Below are 22,239 nucleotides of genomic sequence, written 5' to 3'. Positions count from 1 at the left end.
GGGATCTGTCTTCTTTGGGTCTTTCTGCTAGGCTGCCCAGCTAATTTGGTCTTAGTCCAATCAATTAGAGAATTTATGATGCTTCCGTTAGTCACTTCAGCCATTATTGAGCACTTAGACTTTGAGTTATACAATTGTCCATTGCTTACAGATATGTGTACACCTGTACCCAGTACCCTAAACCCTAACCTTATCTGGTATTCGTTACTTAGTTAAATGATGTGCCATCTAACATGGATGTAGGTGGTCCTGTGTGTTAGGAAAGGTCTCACCAAATTTGAAGAGTTGCGAGGTTGACTCCTCAGCCTTGGTATCTCTGGTTATCTTATTGTCCACAGTAGGAGTTCAGTAGCAGCATGATGTGAGGTGGCAGCACCAGTAGCGATTTGGTTAAAGACGACAGAGGTGGTTTGCCAGTAAGGAATCATAGAGAAAGAATATCAAGAAGTATGGGCATATCCTAGAGGTACCAGGACTAGGAGAAGTGAGGGTCTTACAGAGAATGCAAGGTGTTTCGTATAGTCTTAGAAAGAACATAGAATATCAATAATTAATTAATTATTATTATTATAATCAGATTATCTAGGGGGGTTGTTTTCTATGAGAATCCAATGTTTAGTATCTATATTAATATACTTGACTTCACTATGCTTTGAACCCTTTTACTGGTATCTGAAGCTCTTTGTATTTGAGATACTTACTGGGCCAAATGATCTTGATCTGTCTAGCCTAAAGCTGTAGTTGATTTAGATGTTTACAGAGCTATATTTGCAGATACATTTTTAGAGCTCCTTGAACAATTTAATCCCATTATCAGATTCTGATCATCTTTCAAATCTAACATAGGCAAATCAAATATTTGTGCTTAGGGCTATGGTCTAGGCAGTTAGGGAACTTAAGATATTAAATCGATTCCCCCCACCTCACATGTCATATTAATAATGATAGGACTAAATTTCATACCTTTCCTGCCACCAAAAGTCTGTGTTCTCTCCCCTCTGTGTGTCTTTATTATCTCTAATGTATAGTTTCTTCCCCGTGGGTGAGGGTATCCTCCCATTTCCCATCCTACAAAGTAAGATAGAAATTGGTCATGTACTAGATAGCATCATTTCTGCCCATAAGACCAAATCTGCAGACTGAACCACTTATGAAGATCTGAACTCTGACCTTCACTCTAAAGCCTGGTATGTAGAGAGCATGAGTGGATAACTATATCCAATGATTTCAGGACTTTTTCCAAGTAGGAAATATTCACACCCTAGACATTTTCACATCACATCTATTTTCCTGTCTCTAGAGAAACACTGGAAATGAAGAAGTAAAATTAACTTCACATTGTCTTTAGCTTGCTATCTCTTACATACATTTTAAAAGTAGCACTGATAACATTTGTTGGTTAACAGCAAATAGATCATAAAATAAAAGTGCAATTATTATTTTAAAAGGAGTATACCCTATATGACATTGCAAACGAGATAGTTTAAAAATTATCAAGGAAAATAACAGTAGTAACAGCATACTAAAATTTTGTTTGCTTTCTGTATGCCTGATATTGTGCCAAGTACTCATTTCATTGTTATGAAAAGTGTGCTATTGTCATCTCTATTCTACAGCCGAAGAAACATATGCCTTTTTATTAAAACTAGCTTGTTAAGATTCATAGATTGTTAGTAATGGATTTGAAATCCAGTGTATTTCACACTGGTCTTTAGAATCAATGTCATTACATTTTAGTTATCAGGCTGACCACAGTGAAGGTCAGAACTCAGTAATAAAAAGGATAGCAAAATTATTTTTAAAAAGTAGTTGAAAAACAATATTTCTAAAATCACATTAGCAGTTTTGTCTTTATTAGGGGAAGCTTTTATTTAACAAACAGTTGTCACAAGCATACAGTTTCTTATCACCTTATGATAGATAACTGTATCCACACTCAACACCCAACTCAAAACCACGCTGATTTGGATTCTGTGTTAAAGAATATTTATTTTTCTCTTTACAATACTTAGTTATTTGATAGGACAGAGGGAAATTGAGAGCTCATGAAGCTTCCCCCCTGCAAGTGGGGGTTGGGGGCTTGAACCTGGGTCCTTGCACATGATAATGTATGCTCTCAACCAGGTGTGCCACCACCAAGCCCCTGTGTTACAGAATATTTAGAAGTACAAATTATCATTTAATTGGATGGCTGTTAATAAATACTACAAAGTATATGAGATGGGCCAGGATATGACACTTTGGCATTATTAATCAACTATTTGATAAGAAAAACACAATATCTTATCTATAGGGGAAAAAAATCAAACTAAAAGTAACAGTAATGGGAAAATTGCAGGAAACAAGTATTGTTGTGAAGCAAATAATTAAATTTTGCATGAAAATTTGTTTAAGATCTTTTTAAAAAATTTTTTAAAAAAAATTTTATTATTTATTTATTCCCTTTTGTTGCCCTTGTTGTTTTATTGTTGTAGTTATTATTGTTGTTGTTGTTCTTGGATAGGAAAGAGAGAAATGGAGAGAGGAGGGGAAGACAGAGGGGGAGAGAAAGACAGACACCTGCAGACCTGCTTCACCGCTTGTGAAGCAACTCTCCTGCAGGTGGGGAGCCGGGGCTTGAACCTGGATCCTTACTCCGGTCCTTGTGCTTTGCGCCACCTGCGCTTAACCCACTGCGCTACAGCCCGACTCCCGAAAATTTGTTTAAGATCTAAGTATAAATTAACTTATACATACTGAGCACCTAAAAAGTATTAAACAGTTTTGGAAATTACTGTTAGTGGAGAATTTGGTTCACTCCAGAAACACATCATCTTGATGGGGAGTAGGTGAGTACAAGGCATCACTGTTACACTGTGAACAGTCACCACAGCTATAGCCACGTAATGCTGTGTGAGAAGAGCATGGAGGAGGAAACCCACGGAAACTGCAGGAGCCAGTTCCACACAAGGTGAAGGGGACTGATGTCTCACAGTGAGGATTACTAATGAAGTAACTGGAAGTTGACTGTCTACAGAGAATAGAAATAATACAAAAACTTAAAAGAATAAATGACACTGCAAGTGTGGCAAAAAGTGTGGTTTCCAGCATTATCACTATATAACTTTAAAAAAAAATTATTGCCACCAAGGTTATCACTTGGGCTGGGTGCCTGCAGAACAAATCTGCCACTCCCAGCAGTCACTTCCCCCCTTCTCTTTTTTTCTTCTTTTCTTTTCTTTTCTTTTCTTTTCTTTTCTTTTCTTTTCTTTTCTTTTCTTTTCTGTCTTCCTTCCTTCCTTCCTTTCTTCCTTCCTTCCTTCCTTCCTCCCTCCTTCCCTCCCTCCCTTCCTTTTCCTTTTCCTTTTCCTTCTAACCTTGATAGGACAGAGGGACACTGAAATGGCTGGGGAGACAGAGAGGAACAGAGACAGAGAGACCCCCTGCAGAGTCCTGTTTCACTGCTTGTGACTCTTCCCCCTTGAAGATTATGGGGCATGAGGGCGGGTGACTTGAACCTGGGTGCTTGCACACTGCGATGTGTGCGCTCAGCTGGTGTGCCACTGCTGGCCCCACTATATAATTTTTAAGTTAATGAGAAAATGAGGGAAGGGCATTGTAGAAGAACACACTGTATTTGCAAAGCAGAGAGATCATGGCAGAATGCTTTGCTTGTGGAATTGCATAGTTGAGTATGAGCAAAGTGCTGGGTACCTGTGAAACTAGTGAGACCAGCAGTGTCTAAATGAAGAAGTTCTTTAACTGCCCTGCTATTGATACTCATTCTAAATAAACTCTTATAAACATTTATAATATCAAGCATTATTAATAGTCTTCAATAAGTAATCCAGAATGGTGTAAGACAGTACTACAGACAGCATTTTTAATCTTCTGAGAACTTAGTTCTACAATAAATAATCATATGTTTTGTTTTATTTAAATATTTCATAGGATCAAGTTAATTGAATTACTAAATTTTACTATTTTTAAAGATTTTTTAAATATCTTTATTTATTGGGGGCCAGGCGGTAGCACAGCGGGTTAAGTGCACATGACATGAAGCTCAAGGACCGGCATAAGGATCCTGGTTTGAGAACTGGGCTCCCCACCTTCGGGGGGAGGTCACCTCACAAGCGGTGAAGCAGGTCTGAAGGTGTCTATCTTTCTCTCCCCCTCTCTGTCTTCCCTTCCTCTCTGTCCTATGCAACAATAATGACAGCAATAACAATAATAACAACAACAACAACTATAAACAACAAGGGCAACGAAAAAGGGAAAAAATAGCCTCCAGGAAGAGTGGATTCATAGTGAGGAGCCGAGTCCCAGCGATAACTCTGGAGGCAAAAAAAAAAAAAAAAAAAAAAAACTTTATTTATTTATTGGATAGAGACAGCCAGAAATTGAGAGGGAAGGGGGTGATACGAAGGGAAAGAGACAGAGAGACACCTGCAGCCCTGCTTCACCACTCGCAAAGCTTTCCCCTTGCAGGTGGGAACTAGGGCCTTGAACCTGGGTCCTTGAGCACTATAACATGTGCGCTCAACCAGGTGCGCCACTATCTGGCCCCAATTTTACCACTTTTAATTCCAGTTTAAATCTCAGGCACAGAATTTGGACTCGTGACATTTAAATAACATAAAATATATTGAATCTTAAATACACATTTAAATATAATTGAACTAATAATTTAAAATATGCACATAATCTTACTACCTAATATTTTACTTGTTTTATTAATCTATTTAGGATGAACTGAGGACCTCACACATATCTAATATCCTGAATCTACTCCCTAGTCTCTCTCCCTCACTCTTTCCCTGCTTTCTTCTCTCTTCCCTCCTTCTCTATTTCCTTCCTTCCTTCCTTCCTTCCTTCCTTCCTTCCTTTTTTTCTCCTTTTCTATGTGATGGAGACAGAAAGAACTTGAGAGAGAAGTGGGAGAGAAAGAATGACACCTGCAATACTGCTTCCTTCTTGTAGGTGGGGATTGGGGGCTTGAACCTGTTGGCCTGTGCATAATAATGTGAGTGCTGTACTGGGTGCACTGTTGCCTGCCCCATATTAAAAAAAAACAAAAAACACAGTTTGAGATAGGCCAAAGCACTGCTATATCACGATACAGTCCACCTGCCTATTTTCATCCTTGGTTATGTCATGAAGAGCCAGTAATGGAACTCTGTACACAGATATGTGTTCCACCATTGAACTACCTCTTAGTTACCTAATGTTTTAAAAATATTGAGTTTAACGTTTTGATTTATTTATCATCATCATCATCATCATTATCATCATCATCATCATCATCATCATCAAGCCTCCAGGGCTATACCTGGGGCTTGGTGCCTGCCCTATGAATCCACTGCTCCTGGAGGCTGTTTTTGTATTTTGTTGCACTTGTTGTTATTGCTCTGTTGTTGTTGTTAGATAGGACAGAGAGAAATCAAGAGAGGAGGGGAACACAGAGAAGGGGAGAGAAAGACACCTGCAGACCTGCTTCACTAATTCTGAGGTGACTCCCCTGCAGGTGGGGAGCCTGGGGCTCGAACTGGGATCTTTATGCAGGTTCTTGCGCTTCACGCCATGTGCGCTTAACCTGATGTGTTGTTGCCCAGCCCCCCATTTAATTTTTTTATTTGTGGCCTTTGTGTTGTCATGCATATGTAATGCCACTGCTACCTGGCTTAATCTTTTATTCTTTTTATTTTCAAAGAAACAGAATGAGAGGGAGAGCTACCACAGTACTGCCATCTGTGAAGCTTCACCAGGTACTGTGGTGCTCCCATGTGGTAACAGGGTTCAGATCCTGAGCCTAAAGTTGGGAGATAGCTCATCTGGTAGAGAACATACTTGGTCATGACAAGGATCTGGGTGGCAGCACCCAGCAACATATGGTACATTATGGACATTACCAACAAGAAACTTCAAGACCACTGGAGAGGTGCTGTTGTGCTGTTGTCTTTTTTCCCTCTCTCTCTCTCTCTCCCTCTCTCTCTGTCTCTCTGCATCCCCCATTTATATATCTTCCTACCTGAACTTGAACATAAAAATTCATCTTAGAACTCTGGAATCATGCAGACATAATTCCCTGACTGAAAAAACAAGCAAGCAAACACCACACACATACACATAGACCTCCCCGATGGAAAGGCAAGCTCATAGGGTGAGTTACTTGGCTCCCAAAGTTTTGAGATAAGTAAGTAATGAGAATTTTTGTCTAGTAAAATTTAACTGCATTCATTCTCTTTCACCATTATGAGTATTATAAACAACTTTGAAAATAATATTCTTTGTTTTGTGATCCAGATTTTCAAGTTTGAGGGTTTTCTTTTCTTTTTCTTGTTTTGTTTTTCTTGCCAGATCTTCACTCAGTTCTGGCTGCTGGTAGTTCTGGGAATCAGTCCTGCACTACTCCTGTGCAAGTCCTGTATACTACTCCTGTGATATCTCCCTGACCCTAGATATCTTTTCTTTTAAAATAAACAGATTTTCCATTTCATCTGTTTGAAATCTATGAAGACATGTTTAAAAATTTTATTAGTGATTCAGTATTGATTTTAAAAATTACATGTCAACAGGGGTATGATTCCACACCATTCCCACCATCAGAATTCTGAACCCCAAGTCCCTCCATGCAAACTATCGAGGTTCTCCCAACACTGCAAATGTGGGTTAGCTGTCATCTCTATATCTGTCTAGCTTTGTACAGTTGCCCCCTTTTCCTTCCAGGCCTATTCTTCTCTTCCTCTCCAAGTAACAGATAACCTTATTACTATATCCAAATCTCTCTCTCTTTTTTCTATCTGGGACTCAATGGAGCAGGAGTTCACAGCCCTCTTATCCTCTTCCACCTATCACTTCTCCTTATCCTCTTCCTCCTATCACTTCTCCCCACTGGGAATATAGATCAAAGTTGTTTTTGAGGTGCAAAAGGTGGAAGTTCTGGCTTTTGTAATTATTTCTTTGCTGGATTTGGGCATTGGCAGGTTGATCCATACCTCCTGTTTCTATCTTTCCCTAATGGGGTAGGCCTCTGGAGAGGTAAGGTTCCAGGATATTGATGAGGTCTTCTGTCTGGAGGAGTCAGTGTGGAAACATGGTAGCATCTGTAACTTGGTGTCTGGAAGGTGGCAGGACATAAAGTGAGATAAAATGGTTGATAAACAGGGACCAAAAAGTAAGAACAGAGCAAATAAGATTGGGGATTTTAGGGTGGAAGAAAGCTTGAAAATCCATATTAGATATATTTCTAGGGGCCCACAACTATGGTAGTTTTTGCTTGAGTTTGATATCTAGCATGAAGTTGTGTAAAAACATTGTGTGAGAAAATGGTGTCAGAGTAGAGAAAAGGGACAGAAAGTTGGGTTAGGGAAGAGAGTATCTCCCGTTCTTGAAAATATTCTGTGGATATAATTAACTATGTGCTTCTGTCCACCTAATCCAGGGTTTATATAGCACTAGAGTCTGTGTAACCTCTAAGTCCCTAGTGATCGTAGCTCAAGGTCACAGCTAGGAACAGTGCAGGCTGCACTCACTTCAGGACCAATCTACCTTTGGAGACTGTGTCTATCCCTACCATAACTGCTCTTTATTGAGGGCAAGGTCTCGAGAGGGCCCACAAGAGGATTTGTGATGATGTTCCTGATAGAAGTGACTAGTGGTGGTGCAGAGAGGGATCCACTAGAGGGATAGGCCTATTATATTTGTGTGGGAATCCAAGGATTCTCTGACTAGGACTCCAGTGGTGAGGTGATGTGATATTGACCAAAAGGACCATGTGATATTGACCAAAAGGACCATTAAGTGAACCTGTCTCTTACTCTTATTCAACTTCTGTAATCCTCTCTTTGTCGGATGACTTTGGATTTTCTTCCAGTTGTTCAAGCATTTTATTTATTTATTTATTGGGGAATTAATGTTTTACATTTGACAGTAAATACAATAGTTTGTACATGCATAACATTTCCCAGTTTTACACATAACAATTCAAACCCCACTTGGTCCTCTGTCATCCTTTTTGGACCTGTATTTTTCCCCCCACCCATCCCAAATCTTTTACTTTGATGCAATATGCCAATTCCAGATCAGGTTCTACTTATGTTTTCTTTATTATTATTATTTTACTATTTATTTATTCCCTTTTGTTGCCCTTGTTGTTTTATTGTTTTAGTCATTATTGTTGTTGTCCTTGTTGGGTAAGACAGAAATGGAGAGAGGAGGGGAGGACAGAGAAGGAGAAAGAAAGATAGACACCTGCAGACCTGCTTTACTGCCTGTGAAGTGACTCCCCTGTAGGTGGGGACCCAGGGGTTTGAACTGGGATCCTTACTCCGGTCCTTGCGCTTAGCACCACCTGCGCTTAACCCACTGTTCTACAGCCCGACTCCCTCTACTTGTGTTTTCTCTTCTGATCTTGTTTTTCAACTTCTGGCTGAGAGTGAGATCATCTCATCTTCACCCTCTGTTTTTAACTTATTTCACTTAATGTGAATTTTTCAAGGTCCATCCAAGATAGGCCGAAAACAGTGAAGTCACCATTTTTAATAGTCGAGTAGTATTCCATTGTGTCTATATACTACAACTTGCTCAGCCACTTTTCTGTTGTTGGACACCTGGGTTGCTTCCAGGTTTTGGCTATTACAAATTGTGCTGCTAAGATATGTGTACACAGATCTTTTTGGATGGGTGTGTTGGGTTCCTTAGGATCTATCCCCAGGAGAGGAATTGCAGGATCATAGGGTAGGTCCATTTATAGCCTTCTGAGAGTTCTACAGAGAGGCTGGACCAATTTATGTTCCCACCAGCAGTGCAGGAGGGCTCCTTTGTCTCCGCAACCTCTCCAGCATTTGCTGCTGTTACCTTTCTGATGTATGACATTGTCACAGGAGTGAAGTGGTATCTCATTATTGTCTTTATTTGCCTTTCTTTGACAATCAAAGACTTGGAGCATTTTTTCATGTGTTTCTCAGCCTTTATGATCTCTTGTGTGGTGAATATTCTGTCCATGTCTTCTCCACATTTTTGGGTGGGGTTATTTGTTTTCTTGTGGTTGAGTTTGGCAAGCTCTCTATATATTTTGGTTATTAAGCTCTTGACTGATGTATAGCATATAAAGATCTTCTCCCATTCTGTGAGGGGGTCTCTTTGTTTGTCTAGTGGTCTCCTTTGCTGTGCAGAGGCTTTTTAATTTGATGTAGCCCCATAGGTTTATGCTTGCCTTAGTCATCTTTGTAATTGGATTCATTTCACTGAAGATGTCTTTAAAATTTATGCAGAAAAGAGTTCTGCCAATATTTTCCTCTAAGTACCTGATAGTTTCTGGTCTAACATCCAAGTCCTTGATCCACCTGGAATTTACTTTTGTAATTGGTGAAATATAGTGGTTCAGTTTCTTCTGCATGTTCAATGCATTTTTTCCAACACCATTTGTTGATAAGACTCTGCTTTCCCCATTTACTAGTCTGGGCACCTTTGTTAAAGATTAGATATCCGTAGGTGTGGGGGCTTACTTCTTGGTTCTCAGTTCTATTCCACTGGTCAGTATGTCCATTCATGTTCCAGTACCAAGCATTTTTTATTACAATGGCCCTATAAAACAATTTGAGATCTGGGAGTGTGATGCCTTCAGTTCTGTTCTTTCTTCTCAAGATTGGCAATTCTAGGTCTTTTCTAGTTCCAGATGTACATTTGTAGCATTTGTTCTATTCTCCTAAATGATGTGGTTGGGATCTTGATGAGTATAGCATTAAATTTGTATATGGGTTTGGGTAGTATATTTATTTTGATGATGTTTATTCTTCCAACCCATGAACATGGAATATCATTTATCTTTCCACTTCTTTGTGACTTTTTCAATTTCCTTGAGTAGTGACTCATAATTTTCAGTATACAAGTCTTTCACTTCTTTGGTTAGGTTTACTCCTAGATATTTTATTGATTTTGTAGCTATAGTAAAATGAATTGATTTCTGGATTTCCTCTTCTTCTAACTTAGTGATTGCACAGAGGAATGCCCTGCCTTTTGAATGATAATTTTGTAGTCAAACACTTTACTGGATTGCCTGATGATTTCCAAAACTTCTTGCTGGATTCCTTGCTCCTGTGTGATTGCTATGGCAAGAACCTCCAACACTATGTTGAATAATAATGGTGATAGTGGGCAGCCTTGTCTAGTACCTGACCTGAGGGGAAATGCTTCCAGTTTTTCTCCATTGAATATGATGTTGGCTATAGGTTTGTTCTATATAGACTCCACTATCTTCAGGAATTTTCCATCTATTCCCACTTTTTCTAGTGTTGTGATCATAAAGGGATGTTGTGTTTTGTCAAAGGCTTTCTCTGCATCTATTGATATGACCATGTAGTTTTTGGTCTTGCTTTTATTGATGTGGGGGATCACGTTGACTGATTTACATACATTAAACCAATCTTGCATCTCTGCAATACACCACACTTGGTCATGATGAGCAATCTTTTTAATATACTGCTATATCTGGTTGGCTAGAATTTTGTTCAATGTTTTAGCATCTATGTTCATCAGAGATATTGGTCTGTAGTTTTCATTTTTGGTGTGTCCCTGTCTGCTTTTGGTATCAGAGTGATGTTGGCTTCATAGAAGATGAAAGGGAGTATTCCAGTGTCTTCCATCTTCTGGAAGACTTTTAAAAGTAGAGGTATTAGTTCTTCTTTGAAGGTTTTCTAGAATTCGTTTGTAAAACCATCTGGTCCAGGACTTTTATTCATGGGAAGGTTATTGATAACTGTTTCAATTTCATTAGCTGTGATGGGCCTGTTCATATTCTCTTGTTCCCCTTTATTTAATTGTGAAAGTTTGTAGGTATCTAGGAAATTATCCATTTCTTCCAGATTCTCTAGTAGGTGGCTTATAGTTTTTCATAGAGCATAGAAGCCTCACATGCTATGTTGTTTTTCTACGTTGTCTGTTGTGGTATCTCTCTTTCATTTACAATCTGATTTATTTGGGTCTTCTCCCTTTTTTGTCTTGTGAGTCTGGCTAAAGGTTTTTGGTTTGCCTATTTTGTTCACTCTTTTGAAGAACCAACATTTACTTTCGTTGATCTTTTTTATGGTTATCTTATTTTCAATGTTATTTATTTCTACCCTAACTTTAGTTATTTCTGACCTCCTGGTTGCTTTAGGATTCCTTTGTTCTTCTTACTCTTGGTCTTTAAGATGTGCAATCAGGGTGTTTATTTGTGCTTTTTCTTGTTTCCTAATGTGTGCTTATATGGCTACAAACTTACCTCTCAGTACTTACTTAGCTTTGTCCCAAATATTTTGATAGCTTGTGTCTTCATTTTCACTGAACTCTGGAAACATTTCGATTTCTTACTTTATTTCCTCTTTGACCCAGTAGTTGTTATGGAGTGTATTGTTGAGCTTCCACATTTTGGGACTATTATTAATCTTTTGTTGATTGGTAAGTGTTAGTTTAATTCCACTGTGGTCTAAGAAGATGCTTGGGATGATTTCAATGCTCTTGAATTTGCTGATGCTGTTTTTGTGGCTTAACATATGGTCTATCCTTGAGAATGACCCATATGGACTTGAGTAATATGTGTATTTTAATTTCTTGGTGTGAATGACTCTAAAAATGTCCAATCATTCTAGTTTAGGTATCTCCTCATTTAGCTCCCTCATTTTTTTATTGATTTTCTGCCTGCATGATCTGTCAAGTTGAGAGGGTGGTGTGTTGAAGTCCCCTATTATGACTGTGTTGCTCTTAATATATTGCTTTATCTCTTTCAGTATTTAGATGAATTCTCATTGGGTATATAGATGTTAATAATTGGTAAGTCCACTTGTTTGGCTAATCCTCTGAGCATTAAGTAATGTCCATCCCTATCTTTTTAAATTTTATTTATTTTTAAGTCTATCATGTCAGATATGAGAATAGCTGTTCCTGCCCTTTTTTGTGGACCATTGGCCTTTATGATAGTTTTCCATCTGTAATTGTCTTGTTGAGTTAGGGTGGTTTCCTGTAGACAGCATATTGTTGGGTTGTGTTTTCTGATCCATCTTCCTACTTTGTGCCTTTTAATAGGTGAATTCAGGCCATTGGCATTTACTGATATCAAAGATTGAAGATATTTTAACACCATTCTTGTAGATTTTTAGAGTGTTCTGGTAGATGGCATATTTATGGTGGCCTGACTGTTTACAGGAGATCTTTCAGACCTTCTTTTAGGGCAAACTTGGTGATAGTTGATTCTTTCAACTGTTGCTTGTCAGAGAAGGTTTTGATTCCTCTATCTAGTCTGAATGACAGTCTAGCGGGATACAGTAGTCTTACTTGAAAGCCTTTCTCATTGAGCACTTGATAGATATCTTGCCATTTTCTTCTGGCCTATAGTGTTTGTATGGAGAAGTCTGTTGCTAATCTTAAGGGTTTTCCTCTGTAGGTGACTCTGTTTTTCTCTTGCAGCCTTCAGGATCCTTTCTTTATCCTTATTCCTTTCCATTCTAAATATGATGTTTCTTGGTGTCTTTAAGTCTTGGTTAATTCTGTTTGGGACCCTCTGGGCTTCTTGAACCTTTATGTCTTCAATGTTGTCTAGACTAGAGAAGTTCTCAGTTATTATGTCCTGAAGAATGCTTTCTTCCCCTCTCTCTTTATTCCTCTGGTAAGCCAATAATGTGTATATTATTTCTTTTGAAGTCATCCCATAGGTCTCTGTTGTTGTATTCAGTATTTCTTAATCTCTTTTTGTGATCTATTGCTTCATTTTTGAAATATTTATTTATTTATTTATTCCCTTTTGTTGGCCTTGTTTTATTGTTGTAGTTTCTTACCTCTTTGTTCGTTGTCTCTAATTCATGTTAGATCTTACTAATTCTGTCTTCAGCCTCATTTATTCTATTCTCCCTCCCCTCTACTGTTTTCTGGAGTTTATCTATTTTTTTTTACCCTGTTCTGATACTGTTTTAGCTTGTTCAGCTAGTTGTCCACTCAGCTTTCAGTTCTCTAATAACCTTGAGATAATTATTGTTTTCTTCCAGAGTCTCATTTGTTGTTTCTGCATTTCTGATGACAATTCTTTCAAACTCTGTACTCACTCCTGTGATTATTTCCTTAACTAGTGTTTGGATGTTGACCTCATTATTTTGTGCTTCACACTTTGGGGGCCTTTTAGCTGGACTTTCGTCCTGGTTCATTTCTCCAATATTTATTTTTGCTGGTTTAACCATTCTATATAGTATGTCATGAGGTACCTCTCTCAGTACTTTTCTAATTCCTAATCACTTTTGCCTGGATTGACTTGTGTCTAAGTAAGGTACTTAAAGGGTTCACAGTTGTGGAAATGACAGTTGTTTCAGTATTATTTTAATCCTTGAGTTGGAGCACAGTGGCTTAAAAGCCTTTTTGTTCTTTTTTCCCCCTATAGGCTGTGGTATCCTGAGACATTTTAAACTATAAGTAGGCTTCTTAGCTTAATCCCTCACTGCTGACCATGATATAAAGCATGATGGGGGAGAAATAATACAGTACTTATGCAAAGAGACTCTCACACCCCAAGGATGCAAAGCTCAGGGCTCAGTTATGCTTCTCTGCCAAGCTAGGCAGTATTGCTGGGCCCTGTGAACTTCTAAACAAGTCCCATTTATAGTCTGTAGGTTTTTATTTATATTATTATCTTTATTTATTTATTGGATAGAGACAGTCAGAAATTGAGAGGGAAGGGAGGGATAGAGAAGGTGAGAGACAGACACCTGCAGCCCTGATTTACCACTTGTGAAGCTTTCCCCTGCAATTGGGGACTGGGGGCTCCAACCTGGGTCCTTGCGCATTGTAAAGTGTGTGCTCAACCAGGTGTGCCACCACCTGGCCCCAGTCTGTAGGTTTTGAGGCAACTATTCACTATGTTCTTATCAGGAGAACAACCTGGAAAGGCTCCCACCACACAACCCCACTGCTAGGCAAACAGGGTGTACATCGTCTCCTGAGTTTCCTGGTCGGTTCTCTGTCCCCTGGTGTCAGCACAGCGCCTCCTCCCTGCTGCTCCAGCCTCTGGGTGCAGTAGCAATGGAGATTCACAGTTGCATTCAATGAGCCTTAGGGAGTCCTGTCCTCCCCTCAGCAGTCTTTTTTTTGTTGGTAAAACAGATTGGAGGTGGTGCCTCAACTGCAGGACTGTTACTGGTTACTTAATCTCTCCCTAGGCTCCTCTCTGTCCATGAGCCACATGCATTTGCACTCACCAGTGATTTGTGGGTTCCTGAAGTCATTCTAGTCCTGCCTTGTTATAGTCCCAGATGGTGTCCTGTGGTATTCCTAGTTCTGTTTAAGCATGGAGTGTCATTTTGAACATGTTTCTGCCTTTAAAGGACATGTATTTAAAACATGGGTATGCATGGGAAGAAGATGAACATGGTTAGTGCAGGGAGTGAAAAAGAGTGGAGGAGTAGGCTGCAGAGTACAGAGGCTGTCTTCTCCTCTCCTCTCCTCTCCTCTCCTCTCCTCTCCTCTCCTCTCCTCTCCTTTCCTCTCTTCTCTTTTCTACTCCCCTCTCCTCCCCTCCTCTCCTATCTCCTCCCCCTTTCCTCCCTTCCCCTCTCTTCCCCTCCCCTCCTCTTCTCTCTCCTCTCCCCTCCTCTTCTCTCCTCTCCTCTTCTTTCCTCTCTTCTCTTTTCTACTCCCCTCTCCTCCCCTCCTCTCCTATCTCCTCCCCCCTTTCCTCCCTTCCCCTCCCTTCCCCTTTCTTCCCCTCCCCTCCTCTTCTCTCTCCCCTCCCCTCCTCTTCTCTCTCCTCTCCTCTCCTCTCCTTGCCTCGCCTCTCCTCTCCTTTCCTCACCATGGTCAACTAGGAGTATCAAAGGAGATCACCTAGGACCACAACAAAACAGAACTAGAACAACTTTAGGTACCCACCAAACCACTGGTGAATGCAAACATGTGTGGCTCCTGGACAGTGTGGACAGAAAGAAGCCTAAAAAGATTCCTGGGGCTAAAGCCCATATCTACTCCACAGTGGCTGGCAGTTTGTGGGTCGAGGTGCCACCTCCAGTCTGTTTTATCATCGAAAAGACTGTGGAGGGGAGAAGAGGACTCATCAAATGCAACTGTGAGTCTCCATTGCTACTAAGTTGGAAAAAGAAGAAATCCAGAAATCAGTTCCTTTTATTATAGCAAGAAAAACAACAAAATATCTATGAATAAACCTAACTAAAGAAGTGAAAGACTTGTATACTGAAAGTTATGAGTCACTACTCAAGGAAACAGAAAAAGACACAAAGAAGTGGAAAGATATTCCATGTTCATGGATTGGGAGAATTAACATCATCAAAATGAATATACTACTCAGAGCCATATACAAATTTAATACAATCTATATCAATATTCCAATCACATTTTTTAAGAGAATAGAACAAGTGCTAAAAAATGTTTATCTGGAACCAGAAAAGACCTAGAATTGTCAAAACAATCTAGAGAAGAAAGAACAGGACTGGAGGCATCACACTACCACATCTCAAATTGTATTATAGGGGTTTTGTGATCAAAACAGCTTGGTAGTGCAACATAAATAGACACACTGGCCAATGGAATAGAATTGAGAGCCCTGAAGTAAGACCCCACACCTATAGACATGTAATCTTTGACAAAGGTGCCCAGAATATTAAATGGGGAAAGGAGAGTTTCTTCAGCAAATCGTGTTGGAAAAAATGGGTTGAAACATGCAGAAGAATGAAACTGAACCATTGAATTTCACCAAATACAAAAGTCAATTCCAGTTGGATCAAGGACTTGGATGTTAGGCCAGAAACTATCAGATACTTAGAGGAAAATATTGGGAGAACTCTTTTCAGCATAAATTTTAAAGACATCTTCAATGAAATGAATCTAAATACAAAGAAGACTAAAACAAAAATAAACCAATGGAACTGAATAAAATTAAAAAAGATTCTGTTCAGTAAAAGAAACCACTGCCCAAACAAAGAAACCCCTCAAATAATGGGAGAGGATCTTTACATGCCATACATCAGATAAGAACTTAATAACCAAAATATATAAAGAGCTTGCCAAACTCAATCACAAGAAAACAAATGATGCCCATCCAAAAATGGATGAGCATCCAAAAATGGGGAGAGGACATAGACAGAATATCCACCACAGAAGATATCCAAAAGGCCAAGAAACATGAAAAAATGCTCCAAGTCATTGACTGTCAGAGAAATGAAAATAAAGACAACAATGAGATACCATTTCACTCGTGTGACAATGTCATACATCAGAAAAGATAGCAGCAACAAATGCTGGTGAGGTTGTGGAGCCATAGGAACTCTCCTGCACTGATGTGGGAATGCCAATTCATCCAATCTCTCTGGAGAACAGTCTGGAGAACTCTTAGAAGGCTAGAAATGAACCTACTCTATGACACTGTAATTCTTCTACTGGGGATATATCCTAAGGAACCAAACACACCTACTCAAGAAGATTTGTGTATACCTATGTTCATAGCATCACAATTTGTAATAGCCAAAACCTAGAAGCAACCCAGGTGTCCAACAACAGATGAATGGCTGAGCAAGTTGTGGTACTCAACTATTAAAAATGGTGACTCCACCGTTTTCAGCCTATCTTGGATGGACCTTGAAAAATTCATGTTAAGTGAAATAAGTCAGAAACAGAAGGATGAATATGGGGTGATCTCACTCACAGGCAGAAGTTGAAATACAAGATAACAAGAGAAAACACTAAGCAGACCCTGGACTGGAGTTGGTGTATTGCACCAAAGTAAAAGTCTGTGGGGTGGGTGAGGGGGGTGGTTCAGGTCATGGAACATGATGGCAGAGGACCTAGTGGGGTTGTATTGTTTTGTGGAAAACTGGGAAATGTTATGCATGTCCAAACTATTGTGTTTACTGTCAACTGTAAAACATCAATCCCCCAATTAAAAAGAAAAGAAAAGAAAAAAAAAGTGGAGGAGAGATTAGGGAAGAGAGAGAAAAGATATTTCCAACCTGTATATTAGAAGGTATCATCAGATGCAAAACAGAGAAAAGAATCAAAACCAAAGTTGTTACCTATATTAACGAATTATTACTTGTTATTATTTATTCACATAGTCAGACATAATTGTTTCTAAATTGGAAGACCTTTTAAAAATACTGGTGTTTTTTATAATAAAGCATCCCTGATTTTTTTTCAGGAAAAAAATTCAGAGATTTATAAACAAATTGAATCAGCTAAAAGTAAAACAGTAATTTTTCATTCAAAAATAATTAAATTGAATAAGGATTTAAAAGAAAAGGAAAGTGAAAAGAACGATTTTTGCATATTAGTTGAAAAGTTAAAGTAAGTACTTAAATTTATCAACTGTTTAAGTGTTTATATATATTATGGAAGAGTATTCAAAATTCTTAAAATTATCCATGTTTTCTGTCATAATTTGTGTGAAATATACATATTACCATGGATAAATACATAATTCTAGGGCCAAGAATGTTTTAACCATGGAAGGGTGTTTGCTTTGCACGATCTGGCCAGGTTCCTTCTCCCAGTATAAACATGGGATTACTCCAGCAGTGAGGAAAACTTGAGTGTTGTGATATTTGCCCCTCTCTTCCACTCTTTTTTTCTCTTTCTGTATTTGTCTTAAAAAACCTGGTCCAGAGTGGTGAAACCCTGATTACAGAATTAAAAAAGAAAAAAAGAAGACAATTATAATTACTTTTTTCCCACAGCTCTGATATTTTCATTAGAATTGAAATGATTGCTTTTCCTTTTATAAGTATAAGAACATTTTTGATGCTATAATAATTTTTTTTATTTGTGAAATTTCTGGAAAATCAAGAAAAGTACAATAAAAGAAAATACAAATCCCACCTCATCTTGTCCATACTCACAATTTCTGGTGATGTTTAACGTTTAAAAATACCTTCAGAATTATCTGGCTTGCATTTTTAATTGGTATTAGTAGCCAGACCTCTTTCCATGCATTTCATTAAAAATAATTTTTATGGAGATAGTTAACATGTAAGCTCCTTTTCATTTTAAACAAAAAGAAATAAGCTCAAGTTATATAGATGGTTTTATATCCTTTTTCATTTACCTGGTTACTTTGCTTTTTGGCCATGTTATTAATTAAATTCTGAAAGAGAACATTTATTTCTTATGAAAGTGATATTACTTGCCACAAATGTTAGTGTTTCTCAAGGATGCAGCTAGTAAGTCCTTATTCCCCCTTTCTTGATAAGGTTTTTTTTTTTCTTTTCAACTCACTTCATTGTAGGAATAATTATTTACAAGACAGTGATCACCCTCCAAACTCTCCAAACATTTTGAGAAAGCTATGTGCTACAGGGGGTCAAACCCAGCTCCTTGCACCTGGTATTACATATTCTCACTTGGTTGCAACAAGCCTGGCTCCTAGTTTACTTTTTTTTTTTTGTAGAATTAGAATTTTTAAAATGCAGTATAAAATGTATTTGAGAAAAATCAGTGTGAATTGTCTAGAGGTAAATATTCTTTCTTCAAAGGGATGAGTTTACAACTATGAGATATAAAAAGGAACATGCACAAGCTGTGTTTGAGCACCTCCTGAGTGAGAAAAAAGCCTGTAGATACAGAATCTATGTTGAAGAAGAGAGATTTCGACTACTTCATAACATGAGGCAAAAAACTCTGGCAGAAATTAAAGTGAGTGTGATGCTTGGGTTCTTTCAGAAAGAAGGTAATATAGTTACAATAAGAAAAAAAGGCAACATGTTTGAGGCATTCATTTTTCGGTATAAAGTAACAAAGATGTTATAGATTTCCAGTTCAGTCTGTTAGTATAGTAAGCATGTAACTTTGCTTTCTCTTTCACGGTACCTATAATGTATTTATGCAGCATATTGTACTCCTCAGTGTATTTTATGTGCCCTGTCACTTTTCAGTGCATAGTATATTATTTACAAGTTGATGGAGAAAGATAATTAAGTTATATTTATTCAAGTGCCATTTTTATATTTTAGTGGGAAATGTGAGAATAGCTATATTTTCATTCTGGATAAAACAGTATGAATGTTTAGTAGTTACTCATGCATAAGAAGAGTTCCTGATCTTTTCCCCTGCAAAGATTTGCATACGTTTTATTTCCACTCTCAACTTAGTATTTAGAAGCAGGGAAACAAAAATGTAAAATTTGTATTTTCATATCTAAGTTTTTGTTAAGTTTTATACAGGTATATTAGTATTCTTATAGACTGTGATTCCTATCATATTTTATATTTCATAAAGTTTTTGTACAATTAACTGGAATAATAAATGTTATCCTTATATATTAGTAAATAGTAATTACTTTGAGAGACACAGTGGGGAATTTCTCCTAAAAAACATAACTACGCAATAATTTTTTGAAACAATTTCCTTTGAAATTTTTAAATGCATTTGTAATATAATTTGTCAGCTAATTTTGATCCTGTTAATATATTGAATTAAGGCACAAATTAAAGATAGTCATTTAAAATTTTTTTTTCTTGGGGAATATTGATGGTTTAGAGTAAGTAGAGTTGTTAGTACATGTGTAACATTTCTCAGTTTTCAGGAAATCACTCTCACCTCCAGCCTAGGTCATCCTTCACCATCATCAAGCACCAGGACCTGAAAGTCCCCTCCCCACCTCACCCCACCCCACCTAACCACACCACACCACACCACACCACACCACACCACACCACACCACACCACACCACACCACACCACACCACACCACAAAGATTCCTTAAGACACAGCTAGTAAGTACATTAAACAGAAACATTTGGAATTAAGTATTCATTCAATAAGCATGTGAGTGCAAGCCCATGTTTTCTTTGATACTATTGCTGTGATCCCATCTAGAAGAAAATTACATAAAGGACAATACTTTTATTAGTAATGGTCCTAAGTAACATCGTTGCATTTAAAATGTGGCAATTAAATGTAAAAAAAAAAAAAAGTCTCACACACACACACACACACACACACACACACACACACACACACACACACACACACACACACACACACACACGCTTTAATCAAAGAATACAACAATAATTGGTGCCATCTAGTGGCAATAAGTGATGTCTTCTCTTGAAGGAGTTTCAGTGACTTTGATGGGCCAAATTTGAGATACATGATATCTGGTATCAACTAGGAGAGCATAGACTCAAATACATCCATCAGAGCAAGAAAACTCAAGTAATATGCTGACTTAAGCAGCATTGCCACCTCATATGTGAACACAACAGTAAAATTGTCTGTGTGAATTCAGTCACGTTTTCCAGTTGTATTGGTGCTGTGGACACAATGGGATCTCAGTAATCATTCACGGACTGACACTTCAACCCCTTTAGTGGAACAGTAATAATTAGTGAAATGGCAAAATATGGTCAGCAGGTGATATATGAGGGGAAAAAATCCTGTCTAACAAGCGTCTCATAAATTGAGACTTACAGATTTTTTTCATCCAAAAGTCTCTCTCCACCTTTCCATGTTGAAGTGTACCTTCCTTCTCCAAGTCACTTGAATGTACCACATGAGCTCATGCTTTTTTCTTAGTGCTAATTTCTACCTGAACCATAGAACTTTTCATTTTCTCTTGTTTGCTTTCTTCCTAAATCCTTCTATGAAAATGTATTCTTTAAAGACCAGAGATATAAGCACCTGCTTTGCTTGAACACTGCCCAGGTTTGAATCCTGACACTGCATCAGGGTACCCTCAGGACATCCGGGGAAAGTAGGGATTGAGTTGTGGTGTCTTTCCTGCTGTGTTTCTTTCTCTCTGTTTCTCTCTGTATGAATAAAAAGAAAAGTATGCACTTTGAGAACAGAAAATTTGTCACATTCTTTTTAATTTTTATTTATGAAATGTAAATATTGACAAGACCATCGGATAAGAGGGGTACAATTCCATACAATTCTCATCATCAGAACTTAACTTTCCTATTCTTTATCCTCTGGAAGTATGGACCCACGATCATTATGGGGTGCAGAAGGTGGAAGGTCTGGTTTCTGTTTTAAAGAGCTTTATACCACATATAAGGGGAATGCTTTATAAATACTCATTGTATGATTAAAATTGACCAACAAAGTCCTGATAGGTGATTTTTTCATGCCTCTATACACATAATGACTCAAGGAGGATTTCAGAGATACTTTGAATACTGTACCAGCTTTACTGAATATGCTCTAAATACTTAGGCTGCATATGACGCTGAATCTGGCATTCTCTTTCTCTCTCTCTACCTTCTCTCTTTCTTTTTGGTAATACACAAGGAATATTCCATCCAGTTTGTTCTCTCTAGGTGGAAATGGATACATTGTTTACTACTTTCTAGTAATTCTGCTATAATTTAAGGATTTTGTTAAAAATATCAATAATAGGAGTGAAAATAATATTGAATTTACATAAAATTGTCTCATTCATACTTGAAAAGATATTTACCAGGATTTCACTGTATGTGACCGGAAACTTAGTTTGAACATGACAAGTTTAGACTGACACACATATCACTAATGACATTTGATTATTGTCTTTTGTTGGTATAAGAATGGAAATATGATGTAATTTTCTCATATCATAGCTATCCTTATTCCTGTTTAAAATTGGATGACATGAAATTTTTAAGTAAATATAATGCAAAGCATCCCCAGAAAGAAGCAAGTATTACTAAGCATCACTATAAACATGGTGTTACTAATCTGGGATGTATACCCTCTGGGGGAAAATTACAAATTATCTTAAAGAATTGTCTAATAAAATAATTCTAAAAGCCACAGTAGAATTGAGAAATTGAGAAAAATACCATAAAATTAGGAATGCCTGTATTTGCTAGAATAGTAAAAGAAAATATACATGAACTTCAGTAGCATTCAGTTCACACTATTCCTGTTCTCAGTAAACCATTCCATATCATCAGATACCTATAAATGATAGAGTTTTGCCATGGAGATTTTACTAACTGCTTATAATTCTCTCTGTGTCTTTCTCTTTCTCTTTATAGGGAAGAATAGGGAGGAGAAGCATTATTCCACTGCTCATGATCCTCCCTGCCCTTCTCCAAGTTGGGAGCCAGGGGCTTGAATATGTGTCCCTGAGCATAATAACGTGTGCTTTCTCATATGTGCCACCACTTGGTCCCTCTGACTCCCTATACTTTTCAAATGCAGCTGCTTAAAATTATTATATATTTTTTGGCCACCAGGATTATCACTGGGGCTCAATGCCTACACTATGAATTCATTGCTCTTGGCAGCCATTTATTGGTTGATTGATTGAC

At 38.0% G+C, this 22,239-nt stretch overlaps 1 protein-coding gene across 1 annotated transcript in view; it reads left to right on the top strand.

The window, feature by feature from the left end:
• The window catches only part of CCDC178 (coiled-coil domain containing 178), a 351,501-nt gene that overhangs the window by 64,032 nt on the left and 265,230 nt on the right, over nt 1-22,239 (top strand). Inside the window, 2 exon segments of the mRNA XM_060172327.1 lie at nt 17,144-17,289; nt 18,474-18,633. Of these exon segments, the coding sequence (XP_060028310.1) occupies nt 17,144-17,289; nt 18,474-18,633 (306 nt within the window).

The sequence above is a fragment of the Erinaceus europaeus genome, chromosome 15, assembly GCF_950295315.1.
Source record: "Erinaceus europaeus chromosome 15, mEriEur2.1, whole genome shotgun sequence".
In the NCBI taxonomy this organism is placed as follows: domain Eukaryota; kingdom Metazoa; phylum Chordata; class Mammalia; order Eulipotyphla; family Erinaceidae; genus Erinaceus; species Erinaceus europaeus.
This window is presented reverse-complemented; position numbering and strand designations above follow the sequence as displayed.